This window comes from Wyeomyia smithii, chromosome 3 (assembly GCF_029784165.1).
Source record: "Wyeomyia smithii strain HCP4-BCI-WySm-NY-G18 chromosome 3, ASM2978416v1, whole genome shotgun sequence".
In the NCBI taxonomy this organism is placed as follows: Eukaryota; Metazoa; Arthropoda; class Insecta; order Diptera; family Culicidae; genus Wyeomyia; species Wyeomyia smithii.
In genome coordinates, this window is record NC_073696.1 from 83,388,530 (window position 1) to 83,414,394 (window position 25,865).

The following is a 25,865-nucleotide window of genomic DNA, read 5'->3' on the forward strand; positions in this document are numbered from 1 at the left end:
ATCACTTAGGAGGCTCCACTGCTGGAGGATGCCTAGGGGCCTACAGATCAGCCAACCTTGAGTTTGTTAACCTTCAGAGCTAAGTTTCCCTTGGTAATTATATGGGTCCTCTACATGGTTCCTGGCTAGGTCATTACAGAGGCGTTCTTGCTTGTGAGCTTGCGCAATTTCCTTTGGTGATATCGTTCAGGTTTTCAAACTGAAGAGTCACTTCCTTGGTAAGTACTCGAACTTGTACCGTCTTTCCTGACATTTTGGGCTATCTTTCTATAGGTAGGTTCTATTGTCTTGGCATCTTTGCCAAATTCTAAGGTTATCTCGTAAGTACGACATCAGCGCCCAGATCTTTCAGCAGAGGGTCACTTCTTATAGTCTCCAAGATGTCGAAGTATTTAGACCCGTTGGTCTTTAGTATGACCACACTATTTTTGATCTACACAATCTTCGCCCTTCGCGGTTTTTAGCTAGTTTTTACCGCTTTAATGCACTCCGGCAGTTCAAGTCCCATAATCCAAAGCGTGGCCGTTTCCTCAAAAAACAATAATGGCTCTGTTGACGTGGTGAGCTTAGCCTGCTAAAACGCCTTTATGATCACATGGCGACCGGTTTCACGGGCAGACCTCTGCGAATGATATTGCGTTTGTTTGCGCGTATTTGGACTTCGTTGAAGGTTTCCGCGTTTGAACGCTTTTGCACCTCTGTGCGTATTGCGAGTTCGGTGTATTCATTCCTTGTTTCATTGATGCAGGTACATAGATTGCTATAACGATCCTGTTATATGTCTTTGCTACGAGCATGCGCAAACTCGTTTATGGCATCGAGCGAAACTGACAACGCCGTCTTAGAAAACTTGTTCATCAGATTTTCGACTGTCTTGATTAGCAAACCGCCGGTAGGCCTATCTCTACCAGGCGTGGTTAACGGATGTACTATAGATAGGTAATTTCGTGGAAATACGGTAATATCAGTAGAATCTTCATGACATAGCTCTGGGCTCTCTGAACCTCACCACACCTCAACCAAGTTACCGCTACTGGCCCGAAACTGTTTGTTTACTATCAGTGTGTACACACGCTCTATACGCCCTCGGCGGTCGCCATGTGCCGACTCGTGGAGATGGAGATGCCAGTCAATAGTTTAGTACCAAAATCTTCAAGTTTCTTGGTATGTTTGTTAGTTCAATACAGATTTGTAATCTGCTCAAGTTCCACTTGTTTTTGTCGCTTATGGAAATTCAGTCATACCTACCTCGATATAAGGCAACTTTATTTTAATTTTTGTTACGTTATATCGACGCACAAAAAACTTTATATGGGAATGTAAAATTTGTAAACTAATTTGTTTCTTATTCATATCCTATTAACCCGTATAGACCTGGGACAGAACTTGTTTTTTGAAAATGCTCGTTCTCAGCACTGGAACGGCCGATTTGGGAAAACTTGGAATTTTATTCCAAGTTGATTTTGTACTGAAATAATTTAGAAACTCCAAAATTCACTCTTACATACCATATTTCATCTACCTGACATGATTTGCTATATGGAACAATTTTTTTTTCTTCATCTATAATTTATTTGACACGGCACAAATACAATTTAATGTTTAACGGCGCCAATTATATCTGGTAGCTTACTTTCTAAAGTATCTTAATAACTAAAAGCAAATTTTTTATTCTCGCTGCCGACTACGAGCTGTTATGGAACAATTGATACGTATGAAAATTCCCAGTGTTTGCTCAATCTGTTTAAAAAATTAGAAAAAACACAGACATATTTGCGTCTCACGAAAACGGAGAGGGGTTCAGAGGGGTGTCATCTTTACCAAAACTTAGAGCAACTATTCCCCTTGAATAAAATTACATGTTTTCCCAAATCGGCCGTTTCAGTGCTGAGAACGAGCATTTTCAAAAAACAAGTTCCGTCCAGGGTCTTTACGGGTTAATCCTAATTAAAATTATATATTGTTATTTTAACGACTGGTAGTAATTATGCGGATGTTTTTCATTTTGATTTTCTTAGTCTTTTTTAAAAGAAGTACATGACAATCTAGATTAATTGCACAACGTTTCAGTCGTTTTGGTAGCCTTTTTCAAGGGAAACTGTATTGATATTGAATGATAGTAAAAATAGTACGCAATTTTTAACATAGTCAAGTACTTAGTTGTGTCGTATTTGTCTAACTGTTGTTTTCCAACTGTCGGAAGTCTTAAAGTGTTGCAATCTGGTTTATGGCCAAATAAGTGACTACGTTAAAAATTGTGTACTATTGTTACTTACATTCAATATCAATACAGATTCCCATGAAAAAGACCACCAAAACGGCCGGTTGAGCAATTAATCATGATTGTCGTGTAGGGTAGTGCGGGGCTAGTTGGTTACGGGGTAAGTTGGTCAATGAGAATATCTTCAAATCTACGTATCAAAAAAATCGTGTAAATGGGTGATATGTAGCAGATAACCAGAGAAACTAAATGACAAAATAAAGTACAGTTTTAATTAGGACGTATAATAAATACAGGTTGGTGCCAAATTGGCCATCAATTCTACTCGGTTTTCAAGTTGAAACTTTTTGTCTAAACAAAGCTAGCCAAATTAAAATAAACCTAGTTGAACGCGTAATGACAGTACTTTTTGTTAGTTTTAAGTTGTGTAAAACAAATTTTCGCCAAAATTTTATTCCCATGTATTTTAAGTAATTTTCATATTTAATACATGAGGGGCTAGTAGGTCACATACTAGCGGGGCTGGTTGGCCCTATGCACATCATCAATGAATTCAAGTAATCAAGTATATGCAATTCCAGGAACGGCGCATTTCGTGATGCATACTAAACTGCCGGTAACCGCAAGTCAGTCTTATCTGTAATTTTGTCAATTTTGAGTTAGCATCGTATTTTGGCCTAGCTTTAAGTTTATTTTCAGATGTACCAATAAAAAATAGTGGTTTGTTCAACAAAAGTGGAAATCAATACCAAGTCGAATTGTAACATTAGGCAAAGTAACCGCAAGTCAGTCCCAGAAGAAAAATAACCGAAAGTCAGTCCCGATTTACAAAAAAAAAACATGCATAATACAACAGTAAAATGAATGGGGAGTAAAAAAGAGAGCGATACGACCGTTTAGATGAAAATAAGTTATCTAGTAATAATTATCAATTACTGGGATTGTTTTTTAGTTTGAATTGGTGATGAATTTATGTGGAGCAATTTTCTGCTAATACGTATTCAAGTCATTTTTTTTCTCTTGGTTCGCTTCTTCGTGGATCTATCCGCAAAATCTTGAGTATCGAAAAAACTTCCATCAGAATCCAGGGAATCGTTCCAAGAAATCTCCAAAGGTGATGCTCGAACCTCAAATGGATTTGGATCATCTTGACATTTGTTGTCGGATGAACCAACTGCAGTCCCGGCTTCAGTTTCTTTATCCGAGTCCTCACCGGATAGGGTTCCGTACATCATGAGATTTTCCAACGTCGACATTTCTTAAAAGGTTCTCATGGACATACACTTCCTAACAGCGAAGGATTGACAGTTTTCCACGGCAACGAACAACAACTCGTCAACACGCACTATAGTTTCAACATGGCAATGTGACTGACTTGCGGTTACTTATCTCTTCGGAGTAGAATGTAACGGCAAGTCGGTCACACTCAAAGTTTTTATCATAAAATTAATTATATCAATGGTTTTTACAACGTAATTAGTGCAGGCTAGTATGCAAACTATATTTTAGCATGAATATTGTCAAAATAATTCATCTTAAATAAGTGAGAACTGAGCGTGAATGAAATATCTTTCGAAGCTGTTTTCTCGTTTTAACATTTTTACAGATAGGACTGACTTGCGGTTACCGGCAGTAAAACCAAACGAAAACAACATGTGCTCTGCTTAGCAAAACCGTTCATTTCAAATAATAAACAGTTTGGTTAAAGTTAACTTCATTTCGTCGTCATTTTTATGAATGTTTCAATTTTCACTATAAATGCCGATTCATTGATCTAAAATAATTTTAACGTACACTAATGCATCGACAAATGCCTCCTACGCGACGAAAATTTCATCAAATGCAAGTTTTCAACAACAAAAAAACTAATTAGGCTTTGGTAGTGGGCTTGTGATTGCAGATGCGAATCTAGAATTGGGCTCCGGTTTTAAATTTAATCCGCGTTGTCTTTGATTAGATGTCAAATCAAACCATTAGAGAGATTTCATCATATACCTTTCGTCTGGTATGAAGGAATAATACGATTTTTAACATGCAATTATGAGTTACATTTCTCATGGTTTAGGATTTCGGAAAGCGAACGTATTAACGAAAAACCGGGAGAGGTTTGACTACTACTGAGACGCTACAGGCTGCCGCAAATGCAGTGAGGAAGGATAACTGAATTGTCTTTCTGAAATAAAAATGGTCAATTTACCCCACACCCTGGCCAATTTACCCCACCTGAGGGGCTAGTTGGACAAATTGACATCAACTCAAAAACATAAAATATCCGCAAAATCGTAAACTATTTTGAGTTGGTCATATTTTTTCTAGAAGCTACAGACTTGACGCAACATTTCCATGTAATGAGTTTTTACCATAATATTTCCTACAAAAAGTTAGAGAACATTTTTACCAAAAAATGACCAACTAGCCCCGCTCTACCCTACCATAGAACGGGGTGAAATCGATCAATTTTTATAACAATTTCCAATTAACTTGCTTCAGGTACATTTTTCTCGAAATAGTATAATTTTAAAACAAGTACTGGTATGTACTCCAGTAAACTTTTATGGCTATTGGTGAAATTTCTATAGTCTACTTCATGAAATAAATTCGATATTTCTATAAGGTACTACGATGTAAATTGGGGTGAAATTAAAATAATGATAAATAAATAAATGATGATTTCTTCAAACTTTACTCACTTCTCCAAATTTAACGTAATTAAACCTCAACTAAGATTACTTTAAGTAAATTCAATACTTTTTTTTGTTATTTGGAAACTTGTTCGATAAAATTTGATTGAGTTTTGACTGAGTTAGAAGAATTTTTCGAAAATATGAAGAATTGCACCGGGCATGCAAGGATTAACAGGTATGTGAATTTTGCAAAAGTTGCGTTTAAGGACACGTTAACATTACCTAGTGTTCTAAGAGCAATATCTTTTTATTAGTATTTTTTATCACGAAACATTTCTTTGTGTATTATCTCATTCTGTCCGAGCCCACATTGAGGTGTAGGTAGAAGATAATTAAAACAAAACTTTTTCTGTCTCTATTTAATAGCCAAATGTATAGTTTTGTAACTCACAACGCAACAGTCATTATGCTGCGAAAAATAATTGAGTCCATTTAGAAAGTTTACAATTTCGTGGAGCTTTTGAGAGCTTGTTAAATAGGTTAATCAGAGCCAGATTTACGATTGTGGGGGCCGGGGCCCAGTTTACAGTGGGGGCCCAAAATAAAACAAAACCGTTTTTCTATCGAAGGAATTAAAAACATTTATTTGTTATTGAAAAGTTACTAAAAATGTTCTAGAATTTTTTCTTACGAGTTTTTTTTGCAGAGATTTTATTCAACTCTTTCAGAATATTGTACTCTCAACTTAACAATGCTAATTTTGACAGCCTTTCATTCTTCATAGTCGTACGCAACCTATTTTCAATCAGTTTCATCTTCGAAAAAGACCTTTCTCCAGTTGCGTTCGAAATCATTAGGCTCGAATGAATCCCTAAATAAAATAATTTTTGCAAGGCACTAGCAAGTTTTTGATTTTTTTCTTCATGTAATCTTATTTTTTGAGCTCCACTTTGATATACGCGGGGTTTTGTGGCGATCGCTCATTTTGAATAAATGTAATAATAAATTCGGTTCTTGCTCACTGTTTACAGCCAGATCTAACTGTCGAATGGTTTGGACCAGAGGTGCCAGATGTTTTCGAAAGATGTCTGTAACTGCTCGAAATCCGGAAATTTTTTCTTGATATCTGAAAAAAAAAACCTGCCGCAATCTGAAAAAAAGCGACCCACAGGCAAAAATTTGCACACAATTTGAGAAAGACTGCGCAAATATAAGGCTACGCTGGCAATAATCTACAGAAACTAGGAAAAAACTACACACATCTGCAGGTCAATAAAATCTGCACACGGACTCTGGAAATCTGCATTTTGCAACGCAAATCTGGTATCCCTGATTCGGACAAGTAAACTTATTTTTGGAATCAACAGCAATGCCTTAAAAAACTTGTGGATTATTTTCTTTCCTGCTTGGTCTCCCATGCGCGCTGGTTCGATTCAAATGGTGTGTTAATGTGTGTCATTCCAAGAGAGTCGAAGGTGAGCTCTTACGGATGTAGTTGTGATATTGGCGCTCGCGAAAAATTAACACTGAAGGAATGTTTCAGATTGAAATGGTCTGTTCAAATTTTCTTGCTGTAAATTGAACTTTTGATTGAATTTCATTTTTGATAAAGAAAAAAACATTTGCTCGTTTGGTGCGGGCCCCAAAATGTGGGGGCTTGGGGCCCGGGCCTTCTAAGCCCCCCCTTGAATCCGGCTCTGAGGTTAATGGAAAAAATAAAAGCTGATTTTTAATTCGGGATTTATAGTGCTAACTCATTTTTTAAAAAAGAACTCTTAGGGTCAAACTGATCATCGGAGTGAAAATAACTCCACTCGGTGAATATAAAGGTAAGCGATAATGCATACATATAATCGCTTATTCATGTTTCTCAGTAAGCATAAACGAAGATTCATGTGCTTTTTATATCAAACATCTAATAACTTTTTACGTCTGTTTGATTTTGTCATTACTGTACCAATCATCGACCCCCGGGAAGGCGACTCCATCCACGGCTCGCTCTAACAAACAACCTGTTCATTAACAGGCCAGCATCAACGTTCTTAAAGTCTGATTATTTAATAGTAAGTCCTAAATTTTAAATAATATTGTTAGCTTTTTTTATCCATCTAATATAAAGTCTTAATGGATATGAACTTATCATAATTGTCAACGTCATATTGTAAAACAATTCAATCTTCTTACTCTACTTCAAAAACAACTGTATTCGATGAAATCCTCAGTAGAAGTGACTGTACGAGGATATAAGTTAATTAAATCCAAACGCAAATTATAGGTTGCGGGTTCGGAAGAAACGTCAATACAGAGCATTTTGGGATACCTGTTACGAGGGCACCATTCAAGAAACATATCCAGTAATTGATGTTAACGATGACCAAACAAAATATTGCCATCATTTAAAAATATAGAAAAAAAAACAACGGCTCTAGGTGGCTTCCTTGAGTTACACCGCTCAAGCTCATAAACGGAGTTTAGATACACGCTTTAAATTTCACACAAAGTTATCAGCCACACAGACACGAACTACGCCATGGAACTTAGTTTATGTGTGAATTCCAACGAACTCGTGGTAACCGAACGACCAGGCAAGCTGATCTGTAGAATTATAACACTTTGTTCTAGCAAGAAAACTTCGATTGACAATAATTTGAACAATTTTGATGCAGCCAAAAGATTTGGATTCCACGGTAGTTCTGTAAATTATTTTATTACCACTTTTAACACCGGAACAAGAAATTATTCTGTCTAGATTATCGGGAATTTATACTGTTCAAATAAACTACTGAAAATTGAGCAGAGTGGAGAAACTAATTCAGTAATACATCAACGGAACACAGCGGCTAGAATTTCATCAGGTTCAGGGGAAAGGAGTATTTGAGCTTATTATAAAACCTTATCTGCTATTTGAAAGAAGTCTTAAGAGTGAGTAAGTAATAACTTTGGGTTTGGCTTTCAAATATGAATAGAGTTTGCCTATCTTATATCTGATTATACTGGTCAACACAGGTTCACTCCAAAAACTCAAATCATAAAAAAGGAAAGATTATAGCTATTCAACCATTTCTGTGAATTTTGGTGTCCCAACCATTATCGTTTTTTCAGAGACTTAAATGAGTTTCCTCATGAACATAACGTTGAAGCGAAGAACCCGGCGAGCAATTTCTATACGACACTCTCACGTAAGTTGACGCGTTTTGGTAATGGCTAGGGGCATCACAATTCATAGGAATGGTTGAATAACTATAATCTGTCATTTTTTCCGATTTAAGCTTTTGGAATGCACTTTTGTTTTAATTTTGTCGACCAATTTAAAAGCGCAACTTTTTGAATTCGTTTTTGATCATATTTTCAACGAATATTGTAAACGACCCTGCTAAAATTTGATATAAAAAATTGTGAAAACGAATATTACAATTTTTTAGTGTTGGAAGAGAGCTGTAGGTTTTAGGTTTGTTGTCCGTGCTGTTAAAAGTATAATTTGATTGATGATTCCATTTAAGCGACATATACGACATAACTCATGCAAACTTCGAGGTGATATTTTCCAAGCGCAATAAGTGGGTAATTTATTTTATCCATCTTGGATCTGAGCAAAGATCTTCTTTATGTCATTTCTGATCTCTCCATGTTCTAACGTTCCATAGTACGACACATAGAAGAATTAGACAGCAAACACAATTATGACACATCTAAGAAACTGTCAACGTTCACAGACGAAGCGAATAAACAGCTTAATTTTCATTTTGTTTTTAAACCTCGCTACGTTTTCTTCTCGGTGCGACTCTTCTTGTCAAAGCGGGGTCGGGAACGATAGTAAAACGGCGCTCGCTGCGAATGTCCTTTTTCCTCATCCGCTACTGTGCTACGACTAGTCAAATTACGAGGGTTGTTTGTTTTCGTAAATTGGATGGAGGTAATTTATGGAAAAATTAAAGTGATATAAATATTTATCTCTCGTGAATTACTAAATTGTGTTGCGCGATTCTCATTAGATAAGAGTGGTTTGTTTAGTTTAGTTAACGAACTGATACTTCAAAATCATCATTCAATTATTATTAATTGAAAAATATCAAATGTCATTCGTGTAAATCCATTTCAGAGTAATACCACTCAAAACTATACAAAGGAAACAGTACAAATATTTTCAAATATTACTGAAGTTACAGTGTGCCAAAAGAATCTTATCACGAACCAGAAAATGAATAAGATTTCACAGGAAGCTTGTTTTGTTTCGCTTCCATACAATAGACAAAAATACTTCCCTTCATCTCATTCAACGAAAACAACCAGCCACACACGGTCAACTGTCAAAGAAATCGACGCTTTCCGGTAACAAAAAACGGCTGAAAAGTTATCCGGTTCCGCTGTTTCGATCCCCAAGCAGCTCTAGAAAAGCACGCTGCAAAATCTTTTCGCAGTTTCAATCCTCGCCATTTAACTGCGGGACCCGAATAATTATTTTTCTCCAGACGCAGCAGCCATACAGGCAGCGCAGGGCGGCAAAATAGCCTTTTCATACAATGTGAAACCGTTTCCCTCGAAAGACGATTTTCAATAGAGTACCCCCACCCTCTTTTCTTCACTTCGCAGAATCGGATCCGTTCATCATTCGGCGGTGGAAAACCATTCATGTCAACGACAGCGAAAGAAAGAAGGAAGTCCGAAATTGGTGCAGTCATCAGCAGCCGGTATTGCTCTGAAGCCAGGCAAGAAGTGTTCCTTTCGCAACAGGGTGGCATTCATACTGGGAAGTGTTTTGGCTTTGGCACACATACACGCACACACACACACACACTAAACCGGAAAGTTAAAATTGTCCACTGCCATCGTTAACAAGTCGATGGCTCTGCAAGACGGGCCAAAGTTCAACTGAAAGAAATTTTTCTTGTATTTTCAATGGTCTCCGGTTTGTCGACAAAAAATAGAACGGGGAGAAAGAAATGGCGATCCCTTACCGGGAAAAACATCTCGTTCGGTGTAAATTGTACCAAATCATCGGCATCGTTATCCGTGGTTTGGTGCAAAGCTCTGACCGCGTGCGGATGGAACCGAGATTGAACCTCGGCTTAGATGGTACGTATGAGCTGTTAAGTTTTTCGTTCCCATTTTCTTTCCCCCATTGCGGAACGTATTTGAATTTTTTCGAATTCGTTACAAATTACCCTCCAGCATGTATCTAATCGAGCGTTTGCCAGTAAGTGCAGATGATCCTGGGAGCAATCCGAGCAAGTAACCGCCATATATGGCGGAAAGCATGTCATACACACAAGTATTGTTGATTAATAGCCATTCTAAAATTAATTTTACACTTGATTTTGGCAATTTTCGGCTTTTGAAATATATTTCGATTTCGCAAACTTTTTTTTCCCGTTGGATCAATGGTGCCGAATGGCCATTCAACTGATAGCCAATTTTGTTCGTTGATGTGTTTAATTGAGAAGAATTGACCTCAGGTGAAATACCGAAATATATTTCGGAATAAGGATTGAACGGTTGGGGATGATATATTGCACAGATTTGGAATTGGGAGCCAAAAAATGCCAGCTTCGCGTGCTATTAGCAAAGTAAGGCCTAGAGGCTAATATTTCACTGTCGGAGCTTGACCTTTCTGTTTATTGGGAAACTGCTCTGCCGTCAACTGGGTTGAGGTCAGTATCGTATTTCGAGCTGAGAGTGATAATAAACAATTTTGGAATGCAGCTTTTGGTAATTGAATTTTGTTGCTTTAATTTATATTAAAAAACTAAATTCTTCCAGGATGCATACGTCTTGAACTAAAACGAGAGGGACCATTAGATTGATAATGCTTCCATCATTAAGAAAGCGGATTTGTTTTTCCAAAGACTCTTGCTTCCATTATCGTTTTTGCTTGCTATCAGAGCTACCGATATCGTTTGCTTCGCTATGTTGGCGGAAAATAATGGTTTCTTTTTTTTACTAAACGTGTAACGTAATTGGGTTTTTCTTTACACACAACTATTGTATTTTTTGAGAATGAATTGAGAGCTGATGCTACAGAGCTCTCGGAATAGAAAGAAAGAAGACGGACTGTTCGTTGTAGCCCATCTACCAGGGCGTCTAATCTATTTCGCGTTTCTCTACTTTGTAATTTTTTCTTCACACGAATAACAATTAAAGATTTGTTACATAGCGTTTAATAGTAATTAAGTTTGGAGCAGTGAACAATTTATTCTAAAATTTCAATCTAAACTAAGCACTATATTTTCTCTAACTTGTGTTAACTATATAATACCGGTTTGATCACTCTGTGTGTGGTGCCAATGTGGAATGTTTACCGCTGCCTGGTTTCAAGAGTACTGCCTAGATATGCCATCGATCCTGTGGATAAACGTTCGGATAGCAATTGTGTGGGATCTCTCCGTTTGGAGTGAGAGAACTAGCGGTATTTGAACTGTGAGATGAAGCGGAGTCCTGATCGGTTGACAATTGTTCGAACTTGTAGAGTGCGCAACAATCTTGATTTAATAACCTTTTCGCGACTGGTGGAGCGAACACATAGTTTTAACGGTTTGGATGACCAATGTCATATAAATTTTAATGAAATACGCAAAAGGTCGATGCTATATCAATAATTGTGTTTTTCTAATAAGTTTTCTTGCACATGAGAAATTATAATTTAAGGAGTAAATGTAGTAATGAAGATAGAAAATTAAACTAACTGAAAATATGATTGTAGAAACTACGAAAAATATAGTTCAGCAGGTGGGACTCGAACCCACAACTTCCAATCTCCGGTCAGATGTGTTCCCGTTACACCACCGCAGAACGTTAAAGACGTAGTTCTAGAATCGAGTTTTGTATCGCTTATCCAATTCTCGCACTTCGTACATTTACTCAGTAGAGACTATTATTTATAGCTGGCTATTGTTTCAACACCCTCAGTGGAAGTTGGAATGACTTCTCAGTGTGAGAGATAGAAACGTGCCAGTAAGTTGCCATCTCTACCAGCAGCAACATCGACTTGCGTCACAAACATTTTTACTTTTCTTTTTCCGACTCTAAGCAAAGTCATGCTATTTTTAATTTTAATTTAAGGAGTAAATGTAGTAATGAAGATAGAAAATTAAACTAACTGAAAATATGATTGTAGAAACTACGAAAAATATAGTTCAGCAGGTGGGACTCGAACCCACAACTTCCAATCTCCGGTCAGATGTGTTCCCGTTACACCACCGCAGAACGTTAAAGACGTAGTTCTAGAATCGAGTTTTGTATCGCTTATCCAATTCTCGCACTTCGTACATTTACTCAGTAGAGACTATTATTTATAGCTGGCTATTGTTTCAACACCCTCAGTGGAAGTTGGAATGACTTCTCAGTGTGAGAGATAGAAACGTGCCAGTAAGTTGCAGCTTAAATTATGCAGCTTAAAATTAGAAGGCGCAATCGGAATTGAGGCACTTTTTGCTCTTAAACATTTTTTTTCAGTGTGGGATCTGAAATTCTATTTTTACTGCATTTTTAATAGAAGTTCAGACAATTTCTTAGAAAACATTTCTTGACAACTTTTTTCTCTTTTCGACAAGAATAATCTTGAAATCACCCTAACTAATTTGAAAAAAAAAGAGTATTGGCAATTCGCTTCACAGATGGTTTGAATCTTATTTAACCAATCGTCAGTTCAGCGTGAACATCACCAAAAGTTACTTACAATTCCAGATAAACCACAGGGCAGTCACTAAACATTCTGAGTTGTATAATTTGAAGGTAATTTTCCAAGGAATTTAGAATATATAAATTTTAACCGGTAGTGTTGCTTCCGTTCAAAATTCATACGTTTTCTGAATTCCTTGGCTAATGTCCTTCAAATTTCACCATCCGGAATATCTAAAATCAAAACGGAGATTTTAGCAATCAAGTAAAAAAAAATATAAACAAACTAGAGTAAAGACTTTATTTCTTAAAAATTTTGTAACTCGAGGTTTGCTCATGATACCTTGGGGTGATATGTGTTTTCGTGTACAATTTTTTCAGAAACACAATAAAATCGACAAATTTGAAATCAAAATACACTCTGTTGACAGAAAATGCAATTTTATTTTCAAATGCAAAATTAACATATGTGGCAACGCTGCACTGATTTTATTTTAAGGTTTTTAGACTAATTTTCTCCACAAATAATATTTCAATTTGTTTTTGCACGCTATGTATTAAAAGCCATAATTATTAGAAAATAAGGGTTTTTCACGAGAAATATCACTTTTATAAAAAAGGTGAGGGCTCCACGGAACGAGGATGGGTCAAATCGGCACTAAAATTGGGATGCAAAAGAGGTATTAAAATTATAAATATTTTTTGAGCCAGAACGGTTTTTAGACCGAGGCATAGTTATAGATAATAAAAATAAAAAATAATCCAAAATTAAAAAAATGATCCCAAATTAAGTTCAAAATCGACAAAAAGTGCTTCTGAAGGAAATTAAAGAATAAACAGGAATTGATTCAAAATTGAGCTGAGAATCTACGCAAAGTTCTTTGAAAAGTCATAAAAGGCCAAAATGATCCCAAATTGAGCTCAACGAAAAGTGCTTCTGTAGACCATAAAAAGTTAAAATAGATTTGATCCCAAATTGAGTTCAGAATCGACGATAAATGCTTTGGAAGGCCAAAAAAGGCGGAATAGAAAATGATACCAGATTGAGGACAGAACCAACGAAAAGTGCTTCTGAACCCAAATTGAGCCCAGAATCGACAAAAAATGGTCTAAAGGCCATAAAAAGCCAAAATAGAAAATAATCCCAAATGAAGCTCAAAATCGACGAAAAGTGCTTCAAAAGGCTATAAAAGGCCAAAAGGTCTTAAAAAGCCAAAATAGAAAATAATCTCCAATCAAGCTCGAAATCGAAGAAAAGTGCTTTGAAAGGCCAAAGTAGAAAATGATTCCAAATTAAACTCAGAATAGACGTAAAGTGTTTGAAAAGGCCAAAATAGAAAATGATCCAAAATTGAGCTCAGAATCGATTGAAAGTTCTTTTAAAGGCCAAAATAGATTTGATCCCAAGTTTAGCTCAGAATCGACGAAAAATGCTTCTAAAGGCCAAAAAGGCGGAGTAGAAAATTATACCAAACTGAGCTCAGAATCAATAAAAAGTGCTTCTGAAGGCCATAAAAGGCGAAAATAGGAAATGATTCCAAATTGAGATCAGAGTCGACGAAAAGTTCTTTCAATGGTCAGAAAAGGCCAAAATAGAAAAAAATTTCAGAAAAAATACACACCCTGAAAAATGTTTTTTTAAAGAAAAAACTAAAAATCAATTATCTAATCCATAAAATTGCATTTGTTTTAAAATTTTTGTCGTTTCAAAAAAAAAATGTACATTCCGAGAAAAGAAATTTCTTGTTGAAAAGAAAAGTTAAAACAACAATAATAAATTGAATATCTCAAGAAGCTCATTTTCTCAAAATTCTGAATTTTCTTACACAAAAACTATACCTTTTTAATTTAAAGAAATTACAACAACAAATCTTAAAACACTTTGGAAAAAACCATTTGTTTTTAAAATTTTTCTCTAAAAGTTAAGTTATGTTTTTAAAAACAATATTAAAAAGCAAAGCCTTCGTGCTACATTCCGGTTCGGAACTCGACCTTCTGTTTATTATACACATTGCAGGGCTAGCGCTACGATCCTATTGACACTAACAGTCTTCCCCGAGACGAGACTCGAACCTATTAGACCAGCATCGTACCTCGAGACCAACTGTGAGATTAAATACAAAATTATTCTTCTCAATATCGACAAAGATACCACGCCGATCGAATGAATCGTCAAGACACTATAAATATTTATATCTTTAATAGACACTTTACGCAGCAGAAACCGAATGCTTCTGGTGTATCAAATCTTCAAGCAACTAGGTTTCTAAGTGTTCCCCTGAAGCATTTGAAAAGCTGATTCTGATTCAAATACCAGCACACATAAACTGAAGAAGTTTATTAAATCCTTTTCAATCTGATTTTCGCAAAAAACATCATACTGGATTTGTCCTAATGATAATTCATGACGACATTGTACTTACAATGGATAAGATAGGGGTACCTATTGTTGTTTTTCGACTTTGCGAAAGCATTCGACCGTGTATCACATAAGAAAGTTTGGAATATGCTGGGAACCTTCTTTGGTTTCTCTAGATCAGCAGCATTGTTGATGAAAACATATGTAACAGGTCGAACTCAAGCAGTTTTTCGCGATCCTTTTTTGAAGCTGCTGATTTTAGTGTACCACAAGGGTCGATTATTGGGCCCTTGCTGTTTTCATTATTGAATAAAGAACCAATCGAAAAAAAAAATCAAAAAAATACTACAAGCTATACAACCCTAGGGTTGTATGGAATAACTGTAATTACAGACACAATAAATTCGTTTGTTTAGTGATTAACGTATTTTAACTCTACACTCCCTTAATTTTTTCAGAAATTTATTTAATTACACTCGAAAAATCTTCATTTACATCTGGTGATGTTGTGCCAGTAGTGTTTTTTTGTGCAAACAACATAAAACAATTACAACGAAGTTAGAGTATAAATAATTTTTTTTTGCTTCACAAGTATGTTACATTTGCCAAAAATTACATTCACTGTATTATGAAGACAGCTTATATAAACATATTATTTTATTCGTAAAGTTAAAAATTAAAAAAAAAATATCTAACAATGTTGAAATGTAGAAAAAAAGATTCTGAATATATCTTAGTAAATGGACAAAAAATTCATAAGCGATTGCCGGTTCTTACTCTTCTATAAATTAGTATACTCGTTCGATATCGGTCAAAATTATTTAGTGAATAAAAAAGCAAAGCCTTGGTGCTACATTCCGTATCGGAATTCGACCTTCTGTTACACTATACACAGACTTCGCAGCCGACTGTTAAGTGTACAGGACAATTGCGGGGCTAGCGCTACGATCCTACTGACACTAACAGTCTCTCCCGAGCCGAGACTCGAACATACGACGACTTGCTTGTTAGGTCAGCATCGTACCTCGAGACCAGCTGGGAGATATAATATTTGGTCGATATTCAATAATCGATATTCGATAAAAAATGAATAAAATAACTTATAACCGTTGCAAAAAATGTTCAATTCATGTTGAGTAATTTTTGTTTTTATGGTAATCATATTCATGAGATAAACTTTCGATCACCATCAGTAGCAGCACAGCATTGCAGTTTTAATTGCACGAGAATAGAAGTCGTGCCCGCTGCGATGATGTGATATGACGAGAAACTGCCGGTGCTCTGCTCCACATATACTCTACGGTACTGTTGCTTTTACCAGCATGCTTTACTTCAAGACATCACTTTATATTGCGGTCTAGCAGCAGGTTTAGAAATTGTTCAAGGAAAGGAGTTGTTTCAAACTTATCGAATAACGGTTACCTTCGAGACATCAAATTAATCTAGATTCATGGAAGCAAACATAGATTGACCTATTGGGACGGGGAGACTCTGTTAATTATTTTTTTGTTGGATATTGATACAAAAATGGGAATGGTTGGTGTCATGTCGTCTGTGCTAGAAATGCTCGCATGTGATTGGTTCATTGTTCGCGTAAATTTGTCCTTGACACTTCTTATCGATTTTTACCGCTGTGCAATAAAAAAATAGTGATAATTAGCATATTACAGAATTGTTCAACATTTTATCTATCCACCAACATATTGGTTATTGTTATCGATCATGTGGTTATGCTGTTATTATCAACTGACACAACATTTGCCAGTTTCATTTCCAATTTAACAGAATGCATACCAGTATAGAAAACAAAGAGGAATTCTTACGTCAAAATTGAGTAGCGAAACTAACACCTAGCATGCAACGGAAAATGCTAAAAACAAGCATCATGTAGCTACAATTTAAGTGTCAGGTATATTTTTAACAGTTCAAGGTATGATAGAGTATCTCGTCCATAGAAGACGTTACAAGGCTGTTTTTCTATCTTCTTTACAACTTTTGTTCTTGTTGTCATAATTGTCGCATCCAGTCTTCTGAATAGTACCGTCTTTCCATGATAGCAAATTTCAAATTAATTCAGTTCTCATTGTATTGCACAGCTCTCCCTGCTCCCTGTTCGTTCGGTACACAGCCCGACAGCCTTTAACGACAGTGCACACATGCAATACCAAACGGGCTGTTATCTTTCAAGCTATGAACCTCCGAAAGGAATGACCACTAATTACGATGAAGAAGAAAACACCGCAAGGGTCATAAGCATCTAAAGCCATTCTTGACGGTCTCGTGCAAGTAACACTTCGGTTTAGCCTGCGATGAGGGTACCAAGTTTGAGCGTAAATTTTATTACGGTTCAGCAAGCTATGAACAAGCTTCACTGGAATGATGATTAAGTGGCCGAACTAAGAACAGTTGCCACAAAAAGATCAGAGACTGACCAACATCATCATATGAAACCGGTGACGACTGCGATAGTCTGTCCTCTCGCAACGGACTTGGTGAATAATTTATATATAGTAGTTATTAGTGTGTCAAGGGCCTACGTCCTTAACCCTTTCTATTAGTATTAGTATTATAGTACTACTTCCTAAAACTAAAATTTCTCACCCACGACGGTTGAAGCATACTTTCCCCCCTCCGAGGGAATATTTTCGTGAGTAAAATAAACATAAAAAACAGCGGCATACTTCCTTTCCTCAAAAGGAATAATTGCATGACGTACATAAATATTAATAAATTGTAAATAGTATCTGGCCCGTCTTTCTGCACTCCGTTGCTAAGTGGGTGGCTTAAGTGCCACTTTCATAAGAGAGACCATCCACCACGATGATTGCCCAGCGTGAAACCCTTTGGGCAGGGTTCCTTTTTATCCTCCGGAAAAATCGCGTCAAATGACTTTGCGCACGCATTAAACCCCGGGCTCTCAAGTCACGGTCAAATCACTCGCTAAACAAATCGGAAGAGTTTTTATCATCACGGGCAAGGCCCTACACTTTAACCCGTCTGCCCATCGGTAAAAATCAGGAGAGATCCTAGCTGCTTTCAGGGTCAGCCCCTCCAGCATATTTAACATTTCCTAATTTAACGTCAAACATTGGACTTAATCGGTTCTTCCTAGCCGTTGCTAATGACAGCCATTACAGCGCGACATCCTTCGGGCTTCGTTACCTGTGTAAGATTTAGCTGTATATGAGCTCACATGGATAACTTATCTATGAGGCTGTTTTAATGTAACGAGTGCGCAGTCGTCAGTATAGTATGGCACAGCAGTACTTTTCCGAAGCCTGGTCGCATTCTTCCTACGCGTAAACGGTTCACAAAACAGATACCGTGTAGAAATACTAGAACCGAAAGTTTCGTGATTCTTGTTCATTCTGTTTGCTAGTATAATTATTCTTTATTTACGAGAGGACAATCAATTGAAATAGGTTATCCATGCAAATAAAATCTAAAATAAACTGTCTAGTTTCTTACGAAAACTGAACGTCGTGCACTGAAAATGAATGTAGTTTATGAAAAGGTTCATTATCATTTTGTAACAAATAAAAATATGATAAACCTCACGTTACAGTCGAATCTCTTTATAGCGACATCGCAAGGGACTGTCGTTATAGCGGAATGTCGCAATAATACGAAGAATTATTGCATATGTAGAACAGAAGGTACCGTTGAGAATGTCGTTATAGATTTAGCAATGTCGTTATAGAGAGTTCGACTGTACTATTGTCGCAATTAAGTATTGATAAGTGTTAACGTAGTTACTAGTTTTAATAAATGTATAAAAGTAGTCTAATGTAGTTACTTTTCACCCTCATCCGACTACGTAACAGAATGACAAGTGTTAGTTTTGGTATGCCGTTATAGAGGAAGGTCGTTTTGGCGAAATGTCGCAATAAAACGAAGAATTTAAGTATAAAATAGAAGGGACTGATGAGAATGTCGGTATAGCGAGATTTGTCGCTACAAAAAGTGTCGTCATAGAGGGATTCGACTGTACATGAACAGAATAAAAAATAATAATAGCAATTACATCTTTCAATAGTGAAGAACAGAATATATTGTTCTCTGTATTTTTCTGCAGGACGGTAACCTGTTTTTCAAACTCACAATCGTAATTTCGATATCCGATATTACCACGCCAAGAATTCGGAAACGCTGTTGAACATTAGGATTCGCAATCCCGGGAACGATTTCCCGGGAAATAGCTTTTCCTGGGATTCCCGGATCCCGGGAACAGAAATGTTGATTCCCTGGATCCCGGGATTCCCGAGTTCCGCGAAAAATTCTGCAAGATTTACTATAGTTTCTTATGCAATAGTGCAAAGGAATCAAACACCCTACCAAAACGCGAAACTAACATCGTCAAACTGGTGCGACCTGAAATAAATCATTTAATCTAACTCAAAGTCAGTATAGTATTTCAACGTAAGAATCATCTGTTAATTAGTAGGCATCCAAATGCTTTAAGATTGATTTATTTTAAGTCGTATTGAACTGATTACAGTAAGGTCTTTTTTCACACGAAGGATGCGTCCCAAATTTGTATGGGATCTCGTAAAAAAAGACTATAACGAAGAAACCCGTTTTGAAATGTTTGAACTTCGTTTGAATATGATGGTGGTCAATCTAGAGACCAAAATTCAACATTTTAAATTTTCAGTATTTACACCAAAAATTGTGAATTGTTTTTGAAAATGGGTATAGGATGCCCTATGGCCTAAACGGAAAACGTGATTGAAATGAGGTCGATATCTTGTACTGTTTTTGAGTAATTAAGAAAAGCAACCCGCGTAAAAAAACCGATTGAAAAAGGACCTTACTGTATTTAGTATTTTATCGTTTCCTTCCGGTTTGTCTTGCTCTTGCACAGAAAACCACCGAATGGCAAAATAACGAAATATGGTAGTTAATCAACCAAAATTCTTCTTCGGAATCTTACGATTTAATCAATTATGATATAAACTACAAAAGGGTTTGAAATGCTGTCATGTCAATGAGAACTAGATTCGAGACGCAGTTTATTTAATAAAAATCGCATCGTGTAATGGCTTGGCGAATATCTTTAATAAAAGAATAGCGAATAAGTTTTCTCTCGCTCAAGTAAACAGTAAATGTTTACTGTAGTTTAAAAAATATTTTGCCCAAAAAAGTATGTACCAAATATATCAAATACTCGTTCAATGCCTGCCTAATACTCAGTTTTCTCTTCAACAAGCAGAAAGAATCGGACACCAGCTTTCAATTAGATATAGCAAGAGCTATTTGTAGCAGCTATTTGTAGCAGCTTATGCCTTGCATGCAAATGCGCTTGCATCGATCAATTTCTAGCTATGTGAAGTTCGAATAGGATAGTTTCATCGAAGTTTTTTTTTTTATGTCGAGTATCGTAAACCAGTCAGACATGTCAATTTAGCAATCAGAGATTGCATTCTGGAATATTCTTCACTGAAGCAGTGGAACGTTTTTTCTACAATATATTGCAATTTAACACTGTTTTAGGTTTACATCTTGTCGAAATAATAATTTAGCTACGTTCGTTCGTGTGGATTACTCACAAGATGGGAAGCAAATGAGTAGTTTGGTTGTTTGCTTGCAAGAGGCCGTCCTTGTCGATGGTTAAGGCGACAACCAATTCGGAGTGATAAAGCTTTCACGACATTCAGTCTTCGCATTCAAATTCCAATGTTCATAACTAATGTCTAATGTTCATTATGCCAATTCTCCATTATGCCTCTCGACGATGCCCCCAATGGAGGCTCCATGTAACATTTGTATCAACATCAAACGATAAATTTCTCCACGATTTGATACCTTTATTTGTCCGAGAAAAGCAAAACGATACACAAGCACTGCACAACACTCGCGCTGTATCATTTGGCCGGTACATCATGATAGTACCTAATAAATAGATGCCAGAAACGGATAGGGGCTATCTTATACAAAGACAGAACAAAAAAAAAAAAACACACTGCCTGACCAGCTCCACAAAAAGAAAAGCGGAAAACTCCTCAGTCTGATCCTGAAATTGTATACGGCAATTATCAATTCCCGTACCACTGCGAATGTTCTTAGCCATCGTATGCGGCAGGCGCACTGCCACACGATTTCCCCGTTTATTCATTCTGCCATCCTGTGTTTACACATTGGGAATCAACAGGATTGATATTCATGCCAAATTCTTTTTCTTAGAAATATGCAATTGAATACGTTTGTTCGAAATTGGAAGAAAAGAAACATTAAACCTCAATTACATGAATATATTATACACAATATAACCCACTGTGCAATCGTTTGTTTGTTGCAATGCGCGCGAATCAAGAGGAGGAAAATCTTGATTTTTTCTGCTTTCTTTTGCTCTGTTACCGAGTTTTCCCGCCTTTGTGCGCCATTGTGGTGGCCCTTAAAAACCAGTAGCAGTAGCAATGCGCCAACCATTCAGCGCTCTGGTGAATGCGCTGCTGTCTCTATTGAAATACCATTGCCTGCAATCGAATAATGACGACGGAAAGCAAAACGGCCAATACAGCCAAACCAACCAACGAACGCCGGTACACTAGAAGGAGTTTTTTTCTCTGAATCCTTGCCGGGTGACCGGGAGGAACGATCCCGCATCATGATGGTGGCTGACGACGGATAGAAAATTAAGTCGTTCAAACGTAACGAAATGTGCACACAGATCAATGCCGCTAATGGCAGTATTGTGATAGATGAGTCATTTGTCTGTAGAACTTGCTTGCTCACTCGCTCTGGATGATGTGCTGGATTGTGCGATCCAGAGGAGGGCAGAATCTTATCCCGAGGGTGGTGAGATTTCATGCTGTCGCTAATCGAGCGTATCGTTTCATGTGTGTCAGCTGATGAATATTTATTTTCTTCCACTAGTACTGGTACAAAAGTTTCCAAAAGATTGGGCGATTCTATGTTATGGTTTTTCAGAGAAGTTTATGTGTTGACCACTTTGCAGAATGAATGTGAAAAGATCGTCCTTGAGTTATAACTTTCAACAGTATAAATCAAATAAAATATTTATAGGAACTTTGCATTCCGTTTTGTCTCTAGCATCTGGTACTACGGGTTCAAACCAGTACAATGTTGTACAACCGACCAGAAAAATAATGGAAGTCACATGAGGTGATTTTTTATTCCTCAAACTCACAAAATAAATCTGTTTTCAGTTATGATTACTGATTGCTTCCAGTACCAGTACCGAGCTGAGCTGCAGCCCATATCCATACAAACACCGCTCTGTGTGATAAACGAAACGGTGTTTTCAGGGTGCGAGCAGACATATTTTATTTACCATCAGTGCAATTTTAATGGCTCCAGCCGGCACCAGCATAGCTGCGATCGGATACAATCAATTTTATTCAATTCAAATTAGCCCCGTAAAAGTGTGATTCGGTTCGTATCGATTCGGATGTGGTTTATTTATGTCTCGTGCTGGGATATTGAATGACAGTTGGATGGTACACGGAGTATAATTGAATTTTCTTGATATGAAATATTAATTGACATATTATTGAAATGTTTGTATCAGTAAGCTCAGTAGGAGTTCTGATTTTTACCCCAGCAGTAAAGCATTCATCTAGGTTTACAAATTAAATTGATTTTTCAATTACTGGTCAGTTCGAATAAAAAAGAGATTGCCAGTTGAATAACAAAGTTCTTGATTAAGTGCTTTTTCGCACCTTTCCAAATTATTTTATAATTAGTTTTGAAATGATTCTAATTTATAAAGCTAAACCAAAAATATATCAACTCACCTGTATCATCAATTTTGCACTCTCCGCCGCGGCACACGATCGTTTGCGTATCCTTGCCGTGGCAACCGAAGGCACTACTGCCATGCTCATCCTGATCATCCATAAGGGCGGCCAACTGTTGATGATGCTTCACTAGTGCCTTATCGTAGAAATCCAGGTTCTGGGTACGACAGATGCGCCGTCGAATTTGAATGCATTTGGAGGAACAGGCGCTCCAGATAGACCACGTCGACCAGCGGCGAACTGCAATAGGACACAGCAAGAAGTGATCCGTTAGTGATAATAAGCAATAACTTAAGCTTTCAAGTCATAGATTATTCTAGGTTGTTATATCATTTACTACACCTTTTGATTACGTTTGAGCAGTAGATAAAAATTCAAATATTTGCGACCAAAAAAAAAACATTGTTGTTAAATTTTTCTTTCAAATACTTGAAAATCTGAAAAACTATGAAATTTGCATTAGATTATAATTATACTATACAGTTCCGTTGTCGTTTTTGAAATAATAGGGACCGACCAACTTTATTTTTATCGGGCCTAACAGCACTTGAGAGGTTTAACAGAAGATAACCATCATATTTCCCACACGCAAAAGTTGAAGTCTTGTACAATCATTGTATCTTCCCGATTCGCACAAATGTTGCACAGAAATCGCACAATAAATGTGTGAAACGCATAACGCAACAGTTGTACTGCGAATACATTGACATAGAATGAAATCAGAATATGTATCATATACCGACACTTTATTTCTCACGTCGAGTGTATTAGTGACTAGACTAGACACATCACATACAATTTGCAGGTTGCTCTTTCGCTTCTCTTTCGGTTCGGATTGCGACGCGCAAGGCAATATTCCGTTGTTTCACGAAATGAGCGAGACACCCGTGCTGTACATACTTGATACCATAGTGTTGTTAGTCTCACTCATACTGTCGGTGCGTGCTTGCTGCTATTCAGAGGAATGCATAAAGAAGAAAAAGTATCTCGAAAGCGTGTGTGCAAAAGACTTGAAAAGCGTAGCATATGTTTCGTCGTCAAGCAGAAAGGAGGAGAATGGTTTTGCTTCTCGCTCGCTTTGCAATGCTGCTTGATACCAGTTGAAACTGTTTAGGTGTAGTAGTTTGGAGCTGCCAAATACATTGGAGAAACGCTAGAGCATTAATTGCATTATGCCCAACACGCAATCATTGTACTGGTTCCGAATTACATCAACAATTGCGCTAAAAACGCACAATTTTGTACTGGTTTCGCACCATCCAACTTTTGCGTGCATATAAATGGGTTTCATGCGGTTAATTGTCTCGTACTGATCGTCTGAGTTCTAGGTTTGGGATTTTATTTATGATTTCTCATTATTATAAAAATTACAGAAAATCGTCTTTTGAAGAAATTTAAAAATAAAAAAATGAATCTTTTCATTGTTTGTTATATATGTATGTATCAGAATAGTATTTTTTTTCAGGGACTTTTAATTGCGAAAAAAATATCTGTAAAATTGTCTTAGATGGCATCGTGGATAAATAACTTTGTTGTCGTTAATTTGACGTAGAACTACGTCTTTCAGAAAGCACATAGCACACTGTTTCCAAAGCTGCAAAATGTGATCGATATTATTTCGACCCGAAAAAAACCATTTTAGAGCCTTAGGCAACTTCAGTAAATTTGTTCCACTAAATATTCTCCATATTACAGAAGTTGTTATTTTGTGATTTATCTACCTTAAAGTGAGAAACAGATTTACTTCTCTCACTTTGGTATAAAAAAATCACATTAAGATACAACTTTGTTAAAGACAATCTTCTTCTATTTGTCTATTTAAATCGACTTTTGTGGAGTTTTTTACAGGTTGCCTCTGAAAATCAGTTTTTTTTTGTAAAATAACGATTGGCGGGTTTTACTAAAATAATGCACTTAATCATTACCAGATATCTACAAAATCTGCAAACATGGAGTCCGTCCCATCTCGGAGCTGCAGGCAATGTCGCAGCGGCAGCAGCTGAATAGGATGTTCAAGTCGATTTTCTCGGCAAATCGCGACGTAGCGCTGGTGATGGACGACGAAACCTCTCTCACTCTGGATGGCAACGATTGGCAGGGCACTTCGTGAGCTCCGAATTGAAATTTATTTCAAATACCAAGTTCGCTAAGAAGGTGTTACTGTGGCTGACAATCAAGGAGAAGGGGATGGCAAAGCCGTTCTTCTTTTGCTCAGGGCTGGCCGTGCACGGGTATATTTATAGTATGAAGTGCGTGTACGAAGTCCCATCGAGAATTTCTGGGCAAACCTGAGACGTGAGATCTCCAACTCCAACGAAAACTAAAGAGGAATTATTAAATAAAACGAAGAAAGAGCCTAAAAACATGCCTACACGCATGTTTTCGTCGTCCTTGGTGGATTTTTGTTTGCAAATATACCTTTAATGGGAAATTAATCAAACTCAATTATCTGTCTTTTTTTTCATCATCATCCGAAAAAGTTTATTTTTCACCGCAAACATTAAAATTTGTTTCTCACTTTTCGGTGGATCAATTACAACATCGCAACTTCTATAACATGGAGAATAATTAATGGAACACTTTACTGAAGACTGTTCTACAATCAATTTGTTTGATCAAAATAATATCGATCACGTTTTTGCAGCTTCGGAAAAAGTGTGCATAGGGGCGTAAAATTAAAATAAAAAAAACGAAAAATTGGAAAAGTGTCCAATTTCCAATGCTTTTAAATCGATTAATATCTAATGGGTTTCCTTGTTTTTACAGAAATCTATTGAAAAATCATCTATGCATCCGCCCGAGTGTAGAAAATTTTAATTTGTTTGTTCGAACTATTGCATTATTGAAAATTATCAAGCCTCGTGGAATAGCAAACTACGACCTCTGATTGGTCACATAGTGCTTGATTTCATCAAAACATTTGACAGAATTTTAGTTAACTGGATATGCTCTATTCGGGCGACTTAATAGCCTGCTTCTGCTCAAAGAAATCATATTACTAGTGGATGGTGCAAACGTCGGATATATTTTAGCAGAAGCGTGTAGCAGCAGTGGTAACCAATAGTAGCACCGGTGGCGGCAATGACATTTCCTCTGGTGAAACTCCCTTATTTTGGTCCTGTTTTAGCTACAAAACAAACTTTCTGGATCTTGCCGATATTAAATTGAACAAATTTTGTCCTTATACGGACAACATAAAAAAGATTCCAGAATGTACAAAATATTTTCTCGTTTTGCGCCCTAATTGAAAGTGAAATGTAGTTTTGATCTGCATACGCTCTAGCAAG

The 25,865-nt window shown here is 36.8% G+C and overlaps 1 protein-coding gene across 1 annotated transcript in view; it reads right to left on the reverse strand.

The window, feature by feature from the left end:
- The window catches only part of LOC129731933 (netrin receptor unc-5-like), a 333,354-nt gene that overhangs the window by 43,162 nt on the left and 264,327 nt on the right, over positions 1-25,865 (reverse strand). Inside the window, exon 8 of the mRNA XM_055692326.1 lies at positions 22,576-22,818. Coding sequence (XP_055548301.1) covers positions 22,576-22,818 — 243 coding nt within the window. The remainder of the gene's footprint in view (positions 1-22,575; positions 22,819-25,865) is intronic.